The 18,907-nt window shown below is 40.2% G+C and overlaps 1 protein-coding gene across 6 annotated transcripts in view; it reads left to right on the forward strand.

Moving 5' to 3' along the window:
• Nucleotides 1–18,907, forward strand: part of FHIT (fragile histidine triad diadenosine triphosphatase) — a 512,539-nt gene that overhangs the window by 359,277 nt on the left and 134,355 nt on the right. For all 6 annotated transcript variants that reach the window (XM_074550487.1, XM_074550483.1, XM_074550482.1 and 3 more), the window contains 2 exons: nt 17,794–17,939; nt 18,819–18,848. In XM_074550487.1, coding sequence (XP_074406588.1) covers nt 17,794–17,939; nt 18,819–18,848 — 176 coding nt within the window. The remainder of the gene's footprint in view (nt 1–17,793; nt 17,940–18,818; nt 18,849–18,907) is intronic.

The raw sequence follows: 18,907 nt of genomic DNA on the forward strand, positions 1-18,907 counted from the left end.
ATCCTCGATCTTCCTTGCTGACCTGAGACTAGGTTTTCTTTCTGTGTTTGAAATGGATGTGCTGCTGTGATATTAAAAATGGCTGTGAAAAATTTCATTCTTGCTGCAACCAGGTGGTCAGCACTTTGCATTTAGCCCTTTGTGTTTCCACTCAAAGAGCAAAGATGAACTCCCGATTCTGGGGATTTATTTTACTTTTGTTTTCCTATGGAAAACACTGCAGATTCACTACATGGTGTCACCTCCGCCATGATTCCTGTGCCTGAGATACAAGCAGATTTTTATTTAAAGAGCCTAAACGACCAGATTTGGTAAATGATGTGTCTCATGTATTGAAATGGTGAAAAGTGAAATGCTGAGCTGGTGAAGAAATCTTATTGGCAGATCAAATTTCTCGGCTGTTTTGCTTGAAAGCCAGACACTTAACATCATTTTAATGCAGTTTTTGTGTTTGAATTGATATAATAAATGTCAATGTTGAATAGCATAAGGTCATATTTTACTACTTTGACCACAAGTGCAATCTTCCAGGATTCAGTTTTATTACTATTATAACAGTCAAGCTGGAGAAGGTCACCAATATATCTTTCAATAGGAAGTAACATATGAATGAATAGTTTATACCAACTTTATTCTCTGCAATGTGCTGTGAGCTGTATTGACAAGGACCTGCCTGGGAAATATTCTCTGTAACTCTGGAGCTGCAGTAATTGTGTGTTGCTTATGATCATTAGGGCCTTAGTCTTTGCAAAGAAATGAACCTTTGAGGTTTGTACTCTGCTACTTCAAAAGAAAAAGGGCATTTTCTTCAGCAGTATAGATATTTACTCTGAAAAGCACAGCTATGCACCACACAGCATGATGAAAATGATCCAGCTTTTGCATACATACACTTTGGTTGAACAACAACAGTCCCCAGCAGGGCCCGATTTCAAAGGTAATACATCAAGAGAGTGTATCAAAACCTGTGTGCACCCTCTCTGCTTATAAAGAGAAAGAATACACTGATCTTTAAAGCTGAAGTAATTGGACACCTACCTGCATATTTACATTGCCTGACACAGTGTTACAATTACATTTTTTGTGGCTGCCAAGGTGCATTTGTACAAGATGCAATAGATACCCTTGATTTTTGATTTTTCTTTTGAGTGAAGGGCTGTGCTCCAAGTGAGGCCTTCTCTGTTGCCCTCTGTGGAAGCTCCAGCACTACTGAGTTTCTTCTGTTTGGGATTCATCCTGGTTTGTTTTTTAAGGAATTTTTAATGAGTTTTTATCATGTGAGGATGAAATGCTCCTCAACTTATTAACTTGTATATCTTACTTCCTTAGAGAAAAGTCACCAGTTTTTGTGGAAATGGAGAGTGGAAAAAAATGAGGGGTTAAAAGGTTTAGCAACATCCAGTGCTGTACTGAATTATGTAAGGCAAAAATATTAAGTAATAATATTTTTCTTATTGCACAGTCTGTTTGGGGATTATGTGCAGCAGGATGTATGGATCCCAAGCTCCTTTCTTTACTTTTTTGGAGGCTTTAAAGCATTGTTGTAGCTAAAAAAGTTGTTACTTTGGAAAACTTTTTTGCTTTTCTTTTTCTTTTTTAGTATCTCAAGGGTTAGTATTACTGAACAGTAAAACTATTTTGTAAAGCTGAAGTCCCCAAACTGTTTCTGCTTTGTGTGGTGTTGAGTGCACAACAAACAATATCAGCTTGCTGCTCCAGCTGTCAGTCAAGATCTCCTATAGCTGCTGCAGAAGATTTGTGCATCCCATGCCAGAGGAGCTGGGTTTCAAATCTTGTCTGACAGCTCTGGAGGAGCCTGTGCTGTGCATGCAGCTATTTCTGTGCTGAAAGCTACGTAATGTGGGATGTTAGATATTTCAGGTGGGTTTTTCTGTGGCTGGATTTGTGCTGTGGGCTCCCTGAGCACTGTGAGGCTGCGCAAGATGAGACCCCCGAGGTGAGAGCTGTGTCCCAGCGTGAGCAGTGGGACAGCTGTGTCTCCTGCCCGTGGCTCTGCTCCCTGGCCTTGCTCTCCTGTGTGCCAGCAGCTCATCCAGCCCTGCCTGGGCTCCCCTTGCTGTGCCCAGGCAGGGGAAGGGGTCCCAATGCTCTCCCACCCACACAGGTGTAATGGGAGAATGGGGCTGCAAATGTCCTGGCTGCTCAGCCCAGCCTCTTCTCCATCAGTGCTAAGCCATGTTTCAGAAAAATATTTTGAAATCCTTCTCCTTGAAGAATCTGAATCAAGGTAAATAATTTTCCTAACATCTGCTTCCACAATGTTTTGCTTGCCATTATGTGCAGATCTGTTCTACTGCATAGCACTTGCCAGCGTGGGAACATTTTGTGCTCTGATGTATTCAAAATTATGTTTAATGACTTTGGCCTTCACCTCTTAGGGCTTTTATTTCTGAAAAATGTTTATAGCATGCAAACAGAGGAAGTAGGTGTGAACGTGCAGGCACATAAGCTAAATCTCCAAAAGAGAGTTTTAGTTGTTGGTAAATTTTGGAAGTTTTGTGATAGATCAGTGGCAGTCTCAGAAATGTCATTCCCCAAAACACAATTGTGTGCCTACGTGAGTTAAGGCAAACAAATTTTAAAATTTTTAAATTGTATTTTGAGATACTTATTAGGACTCTCTCCTGCTTTGTTAAAAGTGATTTTCTTTTGTCCTGTAGGTTGTCCTAGAGCACACTTGGGGAGATTGGAGATGTTTTGATATTGGAGTTCTGAACAAGGAAACACACTGAGTTTCAATGCACGTACACATCTATATATCTATAGCTTACACAAGTTTAAAGGAAATCAATCAGCAATTGACTATTGCAGAACAGTGGTGATAGCATCTGGAAGTGGGGATAGTTTTCTAAGTCTAAACAAGGTTTTGAATGTTCCACTACTTTTTGAGGGCAAAATAACTCAAGGAGGAAGCTTGAGTAATTGCAGAATTTCATTATTTTAGGATTTTGGTAAGTGCAGATGAAAATGCAGAGGTGTCATTTGTCACCAAATGTTTCCAAATCCAAAATCTGTAAGACAGAGCTGCTCTCAAGGCATTCTCTAAGTGGCCCCCATGGTTTTGGCCTCCGTCTGCTCCTGTTGACCTTTAAAGTGTGCTGGAGGGCTCATCCCTTCCCTGGGCCCTGAGGAGGGAGGCATGGCTACCAAATGTAATTCCTGGTGCTTCTTTCCTGCTCAGTCCTTGTGGTTGGAAGGCCTGGGTGAAACTGCCCAAGGGCAAACACACTGCTCTGAACAAACAGAGAGAAAATGAAAGTGAGTAAAGCAAAACGAGTTCGACCATTCCTTCTCAGCAGCAGAGTTTGCTCTTAGCTTTTTTCAAACATTGGTTCCCCATTCCTCCTCCCACTGGAAAACATTAAATTATTATAAGTGATACTGAGTGGTCCATGCATTTTGTAGCACCTCAGGTCACAGAGGTTGCCAGTAAGTGCAGTGTTTTACCGCCAAGCTTGGGCCTCTTGATGTCCTGGCTGCTGCCACTGCAGGTTTGGGTGTCAGGATTGTGCTGTGTGTGTGCTGTCAGCTCTGCCTGTGAGCACAGCACAGCTCCATCTCCCAGCCTCCTAATTGCTATTAGAGGGGACAGCAGCAACCTTGCAGCCGGCATCTCATTTCACCAGAGTAGTGATAAACTATATTCAAAAAATCCTTCTCTCACTTCAAAATCCTTTAGTTTTGCTGACAAATATTGGGGTATATTTGCATACAAATCCTTTTCTTACAGGAAAAGGCTGATTTTTTTTTTTTTGCTGGTGTTGTTTTTTTAATGCTTTCTAAACATAGTTTGTCTGAAAGTTTTATGAGCCACTCCTCTTTTTTTTCATACACAGCCTGATGTGCTGTCTGCTTCTGGAACAGAAGATACTGAAACAGCATTAAATTGCTTGTTGGTTCCTCTTTTGAGGGCAACCTAACCATGTTTTGCTATAGAACAATTTCCCTTGCCTCTTACAATTCTTTGGCTTCTCATCTCCATTCATGACTTTGCTTATCTTGCACATATAAATTAGCAGTACAAATATAATTGGATCTGGCATCATGGCTGCAAGGGATTTTTAAAATTTTTCACTATTGGTTTAACTTTTTTTCAAGTTTGGTTTAAAAGGCTGGGGGTTTTATTCATTAACTTTCCATTCTAATCAACTGTCCTAAGAAAGTGGCAGTCAAATGGAAATTTTGTTTACTCTTTCTGATGGGAAATATGGTTTAAGAGAGGTTAATTTTCTCCTACTGAAAATCTACCCTGTAGAAGCACTTTTATCTCTTGATGACTGGCTGCATGGCAAAAACATCTCAGCCTAATCTATCGTATTCTTGGGCACCATTTTATCTCCTCTGCAATCGAATTTGTCTGTAGTGGAACCAACATTCTTTTTATCACCCAAGGTCTGATCTTCCAGCTTTCACCTTCAAAAGCACAGCCATCCTTAGGCAGACTGGTAGCTCAGAATGATTTATAACTGAGGAGAACTTTGAAGTTCCTATAAATAACCAAAAAAAGCAGTGTTTTCTGCCTTTTTTAGTTATACTGCAGTTTTCTTGCTTATGCTTAGGCATCTCTTGTGTCTTCCATTCTCTATCAGTGACATGCAGCCAGTAATGACTGTGCCACCAGTTTCTGAGTGGCCTGATAAGAATCCTAAGATAGTAATGTAAAGCCCAAGTGTTTTTCACACCAGTGGTAAGGATCAGCACGGGGCTGCATGTGAAATGCAGACACCACATTCAAGGGGACTCTGTAGAGAGCATGTTTAATTTCCAGAGCAGCAAGTCTGCACATCACTTTTGCAAGACTGAGCTCTCCAACTGCACACAGCCATCACTGACATGTTGGGAGGCTGCTGAGTGATTCACATCCAGCAGCTCAGCAAGGACAAATGACACTGGAGATGCTTTCATTTGGAGGAATACCAAATGTTCCTGCTCTGTCAGCCCCTAGATATGGGATATCTACTTTGTGACCTTCAGAAAGAGAAAGAAATGCACATTTCTCAGCAAGATGGCTTTGATGGTGATCATAAACCCCCAAGATATGCCGTGTGCTTGTAATTTAAGGAAGAAACACAGAAATCTGGAAATTCATATGCAGATACCAAATTCAACATCAATGTTCTCCCTCACATCCAGGATGCAGTTGGAATACTGTCATCTTTGTTGGATTTTTGTCTCAATTGTTTGTTTGTTTTTGGCATATATTTACTTTCTCTTTTAACACTGATAGCATGTCAGTTTTAAACCATTTTTTTTTCCTTCCCTCCAGGGAACTGTCTACTGGAAATAAGTGCAGTGACATATTGTTGTTATCAGCTCGTATTATGGTAACACAGAAAGTTCCAAACCAAAGATCACAGCCCAAATCTTTGGGGATATGTAGACATGCTGTGGAGCTCTAACAGCTACTCAGATCTTGCTCCAGTGAGACTTTTAGGACTGGGATTAATTGGGAGTGCACAGGGATCTTGCAGGTTGTCCCACTGGTTCCAGCAGTGGAAAGGGAAATATCCAGTATTAAAGGTGAGGTAGGATGTAAGGGTTGAAGTGCCATAAAATCAGCTGGTTCTCTTAATGGACATCAGCCTAAAGTATCTGAAAACCTCACACTCTATAGCACTTACAGGGAGCTACATGAAATTATTGAGGTTCATAAGGGTGTTTCCATCTGGAGCTTTGCAATAAAGTGGAGAAGGGAGGAGAGCAGGTTTGAGTCTCTGCAGAGCAGAAACCACACTCGTAAACACAGATTTCACCTCTGCAAACATCCTTTCATACCCCTTGTATGGTTGATTTTTGTGTTGATCTCACACCTACAAGACATTCAGGGTCTCCCCTTGCTACTTGTGTGTTGGAACATTTCTTTTTCCCAGAAGTGACCCTGTACTAGGCATGAACATCCTTGGCTGCATTTGGTAGTATCAGCATCGGAAGAAAACATCTGTGGCTTTTACAAGAAGCTGATGTCGTGCAGGAGACCATTTTTAGACCGGGCTCCTCAAGAATGTGTGCATCTCTGTGCCTCTCCACGAAGGCTGGCTGTGGCTGTGGCTGACACCAGCACAGGTGGATCTGCACCCAGCTGCTTTCCTGCAGGTGATAGGAGTGGAAATGCTCCTGTGGGCACAAAGCCATGCCAGCTCCTGCTGCACGAGCCCTGAAGGGAGTTTGTGCTGCATGTGATGGGGCTTGGCCCTTACAGGGGGCAGAGGAGAGGAGGGAGATGTTTTCCCCCCATCTCCTCCACAAGCACCTGTTAAAGAGCTAAGCATATGCTGCTCTGGATTTGCAAATCATTATAATGACAGACTGTGACAATAAAAAGAGCCATGAAAATAGATCATGTAAAGAAGTCCTGGATTAAAAATCCCCTGGTACACTGGGACATGATAAAACTCCACTAAGTCAATAATCTGTGCATTAAGAACTCCTCTGGTTATGTAAAGGAACTAAAACAGTCTGTTTTTCTCAGTGAGCCAGAGGAAGCAGTAGCTTGGGTATGTAATAGGATGATAAAGAGTGCTTGCTTTTCAGTAGCCCTTACAGTGTAACTTGATTTACAGATCAGATCTCTGCTGCTGACAGTAGAAAGACTGTAATGATGCCAATGACCGTGTCTAAGAGAGTTTCGGTTGTGTCTTTATTCCAAGTCCTCAGAAAGGAAATAATAAAAACAGATAATCACATTAAAGTAATGGTTTCAGATGACACTCACACAAAATAAGGTTATTCAGTTAAGCTGCTAGTTTGTCTTCTTCATTCCCGTGTTCTTGAATATTGCAGGAGTTCTGGATGAGAGTATGAATTTATGTACCGTGCATGGCGGAGCCATTCAGCAGAGCTGGGAACAATGTGCATTAATGACAATAATAGCATTAGAACAGCATCTACAGAGGCAATCATGACACAGGGCACTGTTGTTCTTATCCAAGAGAGTTTATTATGCAAGTGAAAAACAGGAAGGAGACCTACTTTCTGATTCCCCCCTCCTTTACAGCTCTCATTGTCTCGGGTGCTTTGTACGCTATGTTTTAGCATCTCTGCTTGAGTTTTATTTTGTATTAAAGGAGTGCTCTGTATGGATAGTTTCATGTTGAAGATGTACTCCACATCTGTTTTACATTTTCTCAGCCCTTAAGTATGACTTTCTCAAAACTGACTCCCTGGCAGGTGAAGAAAAATGCACCTTTGGGAGCATTTTCTCCTGACACACACCCTCTCTTTGAACCTTCTCATCGACTCCAGGCTTTTTGTGTTAAAGCAGGTATGAAATAAGTTGTCAAAATTAAGTAGCTAAAGAATAGTGGCTTAAAATAATTTCTTTTCATGTTCAGCTGCCTCTTAGTCTCTGCTTAAATGATATACAGGGTCTTTGATATTTCCACCCCACCTTTCTCTCTACTGCAGCTCAGTGAGAGCTGATTCCCTGCTTAGCTGCGCTTGTGGTTTTAATCCCCAGAGATATAAACTACAGAAGACACTATTGCTCTATCCCTTTTCCTTCTGAAGTACCAGTGTCAGCCCCCACTTGCCTTTCCCTTGTTTACCCTTTCAGTGTCCTTGTCATGCAGCTATTAATGTTTGCAAGGGTCTCCTGACACACAGAGGGGTGTGTGTGCGCCTGGGCCTCTCTCACCTGTGTGAATGCTGCAGAACTCCTGTGGGTGCTAACAGGGCTGCTCTCTGTAGTCCTGCTGAACAGCAAAGAAATTTACATTTACAAAGCCAGTTATCAACTCCCTTACTTGGAAGGTCATTTCTCTACTACATCCACTTCAACAGTGGCCAATGCAGTTGAGATGCACATCCATTATCACAGACTTTGCAATTTTAAGATTCAAAGGAAGTGATGAAAATACACTGCGACATTTATCACATCAAAGATGTGATATTGCAGGGCAGAGATATTATAGTTGGTCTCTCTGTCATGCATATGTTGTGAAGGCTCTTTCACAAGGGAGACAGAAGATTCTGTCATTTTTTGGACTGTTCTTAAAGATGCTGATGCTTTAACAGAGGGCTAAGCCATACCTGCAAGGGTGTAGTAATTTACCTTCCTCCTACTCTCATGGAATAGTTTCCTGGAAGAGCATAGCCTGTCCTGTTGCTTTAGATGCAATTTCAGTAATTAACTGTGCAAAATATGCCATGAGCATTCCCAGTTCAAGGCAAACACAGCTCTCCATTGGCTTTAATTGGAGCAGTTTTCTGAATGCCCCAAAAGAACCAGGTGGAAAACCAATCCTAGAAATTAATGGGAATCAGGTGGTTTAGTCTATTTAAAAACTTTGAAAATCCCAGCATACATTACAATATTCTTTGAGGAATACTTAGTGTAAGATAGCCTGAATTATCCAAATTCAGTTTTCCAAAACTCCCTGTTATTCATGTTACTCATTATCTATAAATTACATTCAAAATTACCTTAATTACCTGAAACCTTGGTTATCCAGACATATTTGCTTTCCCCTGTGATGCTCTGGTAATTGATCTTGTACTGCATTGCTCCAGCTGATGCTTCAGTGGCTGCAGAATGAAGGCACTGTTGGTCTGCCATGTGCTACTACATGGGAAGCTCTGAATCATTGCATTGATAGGTATTTGGAGAAAGTAGAGCTGTTTTCAACCTCTCCAGGTTTAACAGGACCTTCCTTGACTTAACTCTGGAGGAAAGAGAAGAGGATGAAATGAAACTTCCTAAGCAGGAAAGGACTTGAACACTACCAATAAAGATCTGGCTTTTCACAGTTCCAGATCCACTGGTTTACTCTGGTCATACCAATTTGCCTTCAAAATTAGGTGAGAGAAATCCCAGGGTGATTCACCAATTTTTTACTACTGTCACACACCATAGATGCCCAAACCAGAAAAAATATTGTACTTTCAAGTTCCATAGACAAAAATGTCACTAAATGCTTATGGTTTGTACAGAACCTTAATTCCCACATTCTGTGGTATCTTTCTACCGTGTAAAATCTTGTTTCCAGGAAAACTTATTGTCTGGTATATGGCATCCAATAAATTTCAGGAAAGTAAATTTGTCATAACTAATATTTAGTAATTAGTTATTCCCTCATTATAGCTCCTGAATCATGACCTAGAATATAGCTTCATAATGATCACATTAGTTTTTGAATATGATGGTGCTGCAGCCTTAATTAAGACCAAATGCTGAAGCATTTTCTCACAATATTCTCAGGTGGAGGGGTTGGATCACAAGCTCACTTTCTGTGTTTGAAATGAGGCATTGCAATGTCATGTCAAAATGTTGTAATTCCAGCAGGGTTATTTTGGTAAATTGAATTTTTCTGGTGGTGCAGGTAATTTGGACAAGACTTGTAGCTGCTGAGTAGCTTTGCATGAACAAATCAGTTACTATGACAAATGCCTTTCCTCCAATATTTAGGCCAAAACCCTGCTCTTTGACTGTTGCACCCCAAATGTTGTTTGGTCTCTGCTGTCAGCTTTGGGTGTGGCTGTTTATTTCAGTGGTCTTGTACATTTATAATTGCTATAGGGGCATTGATAGCTTCATGTAATTGTGACCAGTTTTGTCATCCATTTAGAAAAAGGATGCATCAACTGGAGCAATAAAGATGTATTTCTTAGCTGGGATGGGTTGCTGTACAGCAGGATTTCTTTACAGGATCCCAGAGCACCACAGCACTTAGAGATGACATCCTTCTATATTGGAATTTCTGCATTTCTGTGTTGGTCCCTGGTTATTTATTGCTTTTGGGCCTTCAAGATCAGAAGCTTGCTGTGACTCTAGGAATGTGGTTGTGATTCCTGTTACAAATGTAAGTTTAGATCTTGAGTAAATTTCCACCAGATGGGACTTGGATCAGAGGTGGTTTCTGAGCCACAAAGTCCCTGAGCTGCTCTCTCTGTGGTTCCACTTTGGTACCTGCTCCTGCCCCAGGCTGTCCCTGAGGCCAGGAGCCAGCAGAAAAGGACAAATCCTGCAGTAAAATACCACTTGCTATGAGGAACTGAGCTTTTAGTTGACCTACTTGACATACCCTAAAGGCATTTAAAGGGAATATCAAATATATGAAAGACTTGTTTAAATGAAAAGTGAGCAGTTCTGAATCTCACATTTCCCCACTGTGGCCCTGTGTCTTGTGGAGTCACTGTACTTTGTGTAGCAGGACTTTGTACTTTGCTGTGCTATCTAGCAAGATTCAGACTATAAACCTTATCTGTATTTAAATTAATAAGCCATATCTATATTTAAATTAGATGTATTGACTTTTAAAAGTAAACTAATGTGTATTGTTCATTTCTTGGAACTATTGCATGTTTCACTGACATGAAAAGTTATTTTAAGTCCTTTCAGTGGGGCGAGAAGATCAAGTAGAATAAAAACCCTTCTGTATAAAAGCTGCAATGTGGTCTTCAAAGAGTGTACTTCTCATAGTGTGGAGAGATCCATGTCAAAGATTTGCAGTGATTGCTCTTTGTTCTAGTGGAACCACTAGTTCTCTGATAAATTGCATAAATCTGATCTTCTGCATTAGTGTAAACATGTAGTGAGCTGCCTTATCAAGATCAAATTATTTAGATAATTTGTCTTATCTTTATGGCTTTTTTTTATTAATGCTAATATGTAGCAGAGCAATATATTAAAAAGTTGTATGTGGGTTTAATAGTCTGAAGCAATTTTTAAGCTTTCATTGTAACTTTATTGCATTTGCATTGGTTCTTAATCATCTTTATTGTTCAGAGTTGTTTTTTCCCAAACTAGCAAACTCTGTGATGTACTACTATTTCCCATATTGTACCAAGGCACTCCTCTAACATATATTTAAATACAGTTCTACATGTAAAATCCATTAAAGAGTTCTCCTTCATGCTTTCCTATTATGAGATACTTACTTTTGATCCAAACACCTCCACAGATTTCCTCCCTAAAGTCAGTCCCTCCATCTTTCTGAATAAGGCTTGTTCTGGGCTGGGGGAGATGTCAGGTTTTGCATTGCTACAGGTTTATGGATGTCCTGAGCTCTGGGTTTACTGGGAACTGAATGGGTGCCTTGACATATTGTTGTAATGAAGCAAAATATGCATTTGATTAATTTTTAAAGGCTTTTTTGATGCCCTCTGTGTGTATGTGCATGTGCTACTTCAGTGTTCTCTTTCTTCTTAACTCCTCCTGTAGGCAGCATCTGTGAAACCATTATTGTTTTCCTCACACAGAGAAATTGCTCCCATAGCCTTCAAATTTTGAAAAATTGTTCAAGGGCAGAAAAAAGATAAATGACTGGCAGTTGTTTTTCAGTTATATTAATTTTATTAGTCATGCATTCTCCTGTGTTTTTTCAGAGCTTTGGGATTTCTTTCTCTGAGTAATTAGAGCTTTTGAACAGAGAAAACTTCTGCTTAGATGCAATGATGAATTTAATACCCCTGCCCACTCTCCTCAGCTGAATCTGGGGACATTGTGGTGAGTTTTAATACCTGAAGCTTTGTCTGTGTGATTCTCTCTGCTTGGGGCTCTTGATGCAAATTCATGTAAAACAGTGTAAGAAGAGAATCATCCCTCCCTCTGCCCCACATGGTGCATTATTTCTGCATTCCTATCAGCCTAGGGGTGTGCAGAAGGGCTCTTTCCGACAGATGCATGAAATCATTGGACATAATCATTTATTACAGTTTTCTGCAGTTGGTTCTTCCAGCCCCTGAGCTCCAGCACCACCCCAAGGCAGTGCCCTCCCTGCTCACTGAGGGCTGGGCTGGTTCCTGAGGGATGTCTCCCATCCCCACCCAGCTCTTGGTACCAGGAGATGGCGGCAATATCCAATGTGCACTAATCCTAAAGAGGGCACAGCCCCCATTCCCAAGGCAGGAGGAAATCCCTGTTGGGGGCTGCTCTGTGAGTGACTGGGGTGTGTTCAGCCTGGAGGGAGGGCACAGGCTGCTGGGCTTTTAAGTCATTTACCTGAGCTTATGAAATGCATGCAAGAATATTAGGTCTCTATAGTCTGGGACAGTTTGTTAATGAAAACCAATTAGTCAAAACCAAAATATTAATGGAAAAATAGTTTTTGAGGTGTTTCCCAAAATTAAATCATTAAGGAAAATTTTGAGTATCAACTAAACCACTTTTTAGGTAAAAAAACTAGAGTGCAAAAAATAGGTATTTAAGACTTTCTAAAATTTTGGAGATTTTATTTTAAACTTTCAGAGATTTTATTTTGAGATTTTGACTTTTCATCATTAAAATATGTCTTTGGTTGTTTTTGTGGGGGGTTTTGGTTGCTGCTGTTTGGTTGTTTGGTTGGTCGTTGTTTTGGTTTGCTGTTGTTTTTTAGATGTTGACTCTTGCACTCCCTCTTGTGAGAGGGAAGACTGTTTAATGAAACGGGAAATGTTTCTATTCTGATGTGAGCTATGAATTCCTGACTGTGTGAAAATAAATAATTTTCCTAAGTTAAAAAATTTTATAACAAATGGTATAGAAAGCTAACAATATTCGTGAAACCCAGGAGCTTCATAAAGTAGCAATTACCCTTTCACTTTTAGATATTTTGCCTTTTTTCCCTTGTATTTTGTTCTTTTAAAGCCTCACATATTAAGAAAACCTGTCAATTTTAATGTTTTTAAGTGGTTCCTCAAAAAGACAAAGAGAAAAAAAAGGAACTTTATTCCTATTGTTAGAGTGTCAGTACCTGGAGAGCCTTTAATTTTTTCCTTTTTAAAGCTTTGAATTGTTCTGTTTGAAGTTCAAATTCAGGAATAAAACAAGAGTCAAAACTGAAAGTATGTTTCTATATAGCAAATTAATGGACTTAACCAGGAAAAAGCTGTGTTCAGCTCTAAAGCTTGTCACATAAAAGGAATTTCGACCTCTTTGGGATTTCTTTTTTTTTGGTTTTCTTTCTTTTTTGACCCCCCCAAAGGCCATTTTTCCAACATTTCAGAACTACAGAACGTGTGTACCTTGATAGTTATGTGTGAAAATTTATAATAGGCACTTTGTGGGGTTGAGTGGAGTCCCATTGAAGTGAACAGAGAGCTTGGCCTAGGCCTTAAATACACAATTACAATAATTTAAGCTTCTAAGTCAAAATCCATATAAAGCAAATAAAAATTACTGCTGAGCCTTTGAATTTCAGCCTTCACTGTGTGCATTAGTGTAAGGAAAATTACATTTGAAGTGGTCACCATGCAGATGTTGGCCAGGAGTTTTGATTTTCTTGTAGAATCTGATTCTTGTCTCTCTGATCAGCTCAAAGCCAGCGTGCAGTAACACGTGCACACTTTTCAGTCATGCCCTAAAATCCCCAGGGTGAGCACATCCTTCAATCCACAAATCCAAAGGGGATTTTTCCAACACAGATTGATTTGTGTATGCATATTCAGGTGTTAGGGAGAGAAGTAAGGCTGTTGAGAGAATTCTGCAAGATTCAGATAAACAGTTGTTACAGATTATAATAAGGTGTAAAGGTTTTTCACTCCCTAAAATGGAGAAGCTGACATATTAAATTGCATGTGCTCTGGTGATGTGGACTGACTCAGAGAACTTGAAGGAAATAACAGCTGTGCACATCAAAGCTTAAAAATAGAAACTTCATCAGTCAGTAGCAGTTCAGAATGAATGAAGAAATCAAAAACTTATTAATTACAGTGCTTAGAGAGAGGAAAGCTAAAGTTCAAACTTTCTGAAGGCAGAACGCTGTCAGCAGTGGTGCAGCACGTCTGTGCTGGGTGGCAGCACCTTGTCCTGCTGAGCCGCTGTTCCAGGGGGCTCTTGGGCACACACAGGCACCTGTGGCCATTTCAGGTAGCCCAGGAGGACTCGGGGGTCCCACCTGAGCTATGATGTTATGGTGTAGGGCATATGGGAGGCTCCTGCCCTTCTGGAGTGGCAGCTGGATGCCCTAAGGCATCTCAGATGGCAGTGGATCCTTCTGTCTAAGGAGTAATTGCACGAAAACATAAGCACAGGCTCACTTTCTCTCACATTTTAATACATAGTCACCTGAAGTGGTTTCATAGCAGGGTTTGCAGTGGGTTATTGTAGAAAGCAATGAACAGTTCATCTAATTTTAAACTTAGTAAGAATTCTGAGGTGAATAGAACAGGTGTACAGCTTAAAATCAAACCAGGTATAAAATTAAAAACTATCCTAGCGTCAAAAACTTTAGTTAAAAACTTTGATTTAAAGTTGCATTGGATGGTTGTTTTCCTAATGACCTCGAATTCATGAATTCATTCTAACATTTTCCTTTTAATATATTCATAGTTAAATATAACTTGAATGTTGTCCTAATTACATTCTCATGTTAATGTAGCTCTGATTCAGAATTTCTATCATTATTCTTTGTAGAATTATTTTGAAATGATGGAAAGTTCAGAGAAGATGCTCCATTCTATGATTGTGCCTTTGAATTATTTATCAAATTCCGAGACAGAAATATAGCTAAAACCTAGTTTGGGTTGTAAATGAGTTTTGGTAATGTAAGGAGGAAGTGCAAGTCCTTTTTGAGGAATGCCACGGGTGCAGCATTAGGTGCTGCAGGAGCACTGGGGGCCCCACATGAGCAGAGATGTTCTTGGTTAATGAGAAACCTCCACTGCACCAGCTGGCAAGTGCTGTCTAAGCAGATAAGACAGATGATGTATGGAAGTGGAGAGACAAAGAGAGATACAGAGAACTTGCAAAATGACAGTGCAGGTTAGTGATAAAATTAAGAGAAAACCTGTCCTGTCTCAGCCAGAACCAGCCATCACTCCCTCTGCGACGTGCCATGGAAACAAAAGCTCTCCCAAGAACTGTTTGCCTCGCATTTTCCACAACCAATTGCAGTGGCAAACAGCACAGTGCTATCATCAGAGTGTAGAAACCAGCATTAATGCAAAAATTGTGGCTGTGGCCCTGAGCTAGGTAGAGAACAAACAATTGCTGGTGAGGCGTGCGCGAGTCTGAGAGGGTGAGATGCTGCTGGGGAAAACTGGAAAGGAGAAAAGGAAACTTGTCTTAATGTAAGCAGCAGTTTTGCTAGAGGTAAGTGGGGGGAAATTCTTCATTTATAAATGGTTCATTGAGCCATGATAATAAAGCAGTGCTGCAGAAGAAGGATAATTATCTACTTAAGTATCAGATGCCCTAAGGGTACAAGCTTCCCTTCTCTCCTTTGGAAAAATGAGCTCAGATTAAACGAATGTCCTTTTTCCTGTTTTAGTGTTGACATGGATTTCCTTCTTATGAGTAAAATTAATTAGTTTTTCTATTCCTTTATTCCTGGTATGGAAATCAGGTCTGCCAATCAACTTTGCAGCTCTTCCCTTGGGCCCCAAGTTTAGCCAATAGCATCATTTATGGATGTGCTCTGTACACTGCACTGGGAAGGCACAACTGAATTACAAGGGGTTTACTATGCCTGGTAATTTACCAAGGGACACAGCATTGCAGAACTAAAACCCCACAAAATGAGGGGTTTTGTATCCAGCCAGGATTGTTTGGTTGCCAAGTACCTGCTTTCTAAATATATTTTTCTCCTTTCTTAAATGTTAATAACATAAGCTGTAACAAGCAAAAAGGAGAATAGGGGTGGCATAGCTGATTCTGTACAAAAAACCCCTGAGAGACAGATTTTCAAAGCAGATTAGCACCCACAGCTGGGACCAGTCTCCTCCTGTTCTCTTGGGAGCTGCTACAGGTAGAGCTTGCTCAATTCTGCTCCCACTATAGCAAATATCCATTACAGACTTGTCTGTTCTCATCTGGATTTAGAAAAATGATCAAAACCTGCCACTACATCTTTACTTTGAGAAAATGTCTAGTTTTCTGTCCTATCAGAATGATAAGTGTGATTCTAATAATACAGCCTTGGTGTATGTAAACATGTTGTATCTGTGCTTATGGAAATAATTGATCTTTCACATGTATTAATCTCTCCTTATTTCAAATGTCTCACATGGTTCTTGACAATCAGGTTGATGTAACCTTTTTGTGAACCTGTTAACAGCAGAGCAGCTCCTAGTTACCTTTCCTGGATTATACAGAATATTCCTGAACACCTGCAGGCTTCAAGATGCAGTAAAAATAGAGATGACTGTAATACAATGGCATGGAACTTAATTTTCTTCAAATAGTCTTTTGAATACTTATTTTAATACTGGAAAAAATAATTTTCATAGCCTTTGGTCATGAAAGTTCAAGTGATGTTAAAGGTTACTTTAAGGTCTTCAATCTGCAAATTCTATTCTGTAAGTCAGCAAAGAATCCTGTCTGCAGGGAATTGAAATGAGAATCAAGTACTTGCTTGTTGGATCTACACAACTGAGGCTCTGCTAAGAATTCTGGACCATATTAATATGCTGCATAATTGACATTCAAGTGAGGAATCATAGCAATTATTAATTACTGTGAACACAGCAGATCAGATGACTGTCAGCAGCATCTGTGTACTTCCATTATTTAGTTTATAGCTTCATTTCACTGACTCTCAAATCACAGTCACCAAGGTAGAATTAAATCAAAGTATATTTACAGGATTTTGAACACTGTGCTTAAAAGGAAATAGTCTTAATTATCTTAATGTATTTTTTAAAAAAAACATGTTATAGTTACAACAGGTGAGCATTCCTTGTGAATTGTAAATAATGTGTAGAAATAAGTGATCTGCTATGATCAGCATAGTGTCAGCTTGTCATATTTAGGTGCCTAAAATTAGAGGTGTCAGATCAAGATTTTCAAAAATATATATCACATATGGGGAAAAGCATTGTAAACTGCTGTCTCAGACAACACATCCAAAGCCCTCTTAAATTTCTTTAGCTTTCCTCCATTTTTAATCACAAAAGAAAATGTCTCTGACTTTCACAGGAGATAAATACCAGCATTTCTCCACTGAGATGGTAAATTTGAGTCTGTGAAAAATCTGCTTTCACTTTAAGGTCTCAGTATAGCACAAGAGCCTTATTAATTTTATCCATATCTGAGGGGTTTGAGGAAAAGAATTCTGAACAGAGCATCATACAATTCCCTGTAATGAGCCCTGTGTTTCTGATGCTCTTGCTGTGTCACCAGAGAGGAAGAGCTCAGGCGATTCAAGGGTGATCAGAACCAGGTTCCAGGCTGGGGATTGAGACTGTTATGTCTCGGGGTCTCTAGCTGGTCAGAGTGACCCTGAGAAGTATCAGAAAGTCTCTTTTCCTAGCCCAGTGGTCAAAGAAGGAGTCAGAGCTCTTCATTTCTCATTCTCAAGGTGGTTTATTGTATCCTATCTATAAAATTCTTTCTCCAACCCACCAAGGTCCACTCAGCAAGACAGTCCGAGGCATTCTGCCTTTCCTGGGGCGGTGTTGTCTTTTTATACTAAAAACTACGTGTACAATATTTACAATTACTTTCCAATACCTATCACCTGTGTTAGACAGTGAGCTTCTATTCTAAACCAATCTATAAGTGCCAGCATCGCAGTGGAAGATGGAGGCCAAGAAGGAGAAACGCTGGACATGCTCAGATTGCTCCATCTTGCCCCCTGAACCTCCATTCTAAAAACCCCAAAAATCTATTTTTCCACTCTGCGATAAATTCACTATCCTTCTACTTAAACTTTTGTGGCTTCTAATTCTTCCTATAAAGGTTGGTAATTGTTTTTTCCAAGGGCTAAATCAAAGGCACAGGGGGCTTGGGCTCTCTGGCAAGGTGTCTGAGCCCCCTGACAGGGTCTTGAGTCCTCCAGGGTAGCCAGAGGAATATGCAGGGTTCCCACAGTTCTGGTCCACTCGGATTTGTGTTTGAGCCTTGACATGCCCCCTCAGATGTCCTTGTGTGTCCCCTGCGGCCGGTGGAGCGTTTCCGTGACCTGCGTCCCGAGGAAGTGGCTGATTTGTTCCGAACGGCGCAAAGGGTCGGCAACGTGGTGGAGAAACACTTCTGTGGCACCTCTCTCACCTTCTCCATCCAGGTTGGTAAACCAGGCAGCTAAGAAAGGTTTAATGGTTTGTTTTATCAAGCTTTCAGCATTTTTCCCCAGCCCAATCACAAAAGGAACTTCAAGGGGAAATAAATGCAAAATAACAGCAATAACCGACAAGAAGCCAAATAACTGCATTGCAGTCTTCCAGATTTGCCATTGAGAAATCTAAAGAGGAAACCAGTGGGAAAGTGTGGTTAATTAATTACTGCAAAACCTTGGATAAAGCCAGCAAACACTCTCAAATGCTGTGCTTGTTTGTGAGTATTTCAGGAAATATTCCTCTTTCAAAGAAGTGTTGGCAGGGTTGACCTCAAGAGAAGGCAGCTCCAGCCCCTGTTGCACACTCAACCCACTGCACACACTTGAGATAGGCGATCCCTCCTCACAGATATTTATATGCAGCAGAGAGCTGTAGCCATGTAAATACATGATAAATTTTGACCTTTCAGTCATTTGTGCTGGGTGTTTTTATACCAAAAATGAACTCTGTTTAAAGCAAACCAGGAGACTAAGCCCATTCATTAGAATCAGAATTTAAGCAAGCACAGTTTGATTAAATTCTTACTTCCATGTGTGACTTTATGTTCACAAGGATCAGAAATCTATTGCTAGCTATTGAAAAACATAATCTGAAAAAATGAAAAATAGAAACTGTTGTTTTTGTGATGTGAGATAGTTTCCCTCTTTGCTGAAGTCTTTTATGGAAAGAAGCTTTGTCCAAAGACTTAGTGTTGAATGGTCCTCAGGAAAAATATGCTAATTCAATAGACAGTGTAATTAATGTAAATGATTATTGAGTAAGATTTCTGAAATCCTTTGTGATCCTTGTTAGATCCTCTAACCTGAGACTTTTCCCTTTGCTTACAGGATGGCCCTGAAGCTGGACAAACAGTGAAGGTGAGTGCTTATTATGCAGAATACAAATTAAGACACAATTATAGGAACTAATAAAAGAT

The sequence above is a fragment of the Zonotrichia albicollis genome, chromosome 12 (assembly GCF_047830755.1).
Source record: "Zonotrichia albicollis isolate bZonAlb1 chromosome 12, bZonAlb1.hap1, whole genome shotgun sequence".
In the NCBI taxonomy this organism is placed as follows: Eukaryota; Metazoa; Chordata; class Aves; order Passeriformes; family Passerellidae; genus Zonotrichia; species Zonotrichia albicollis.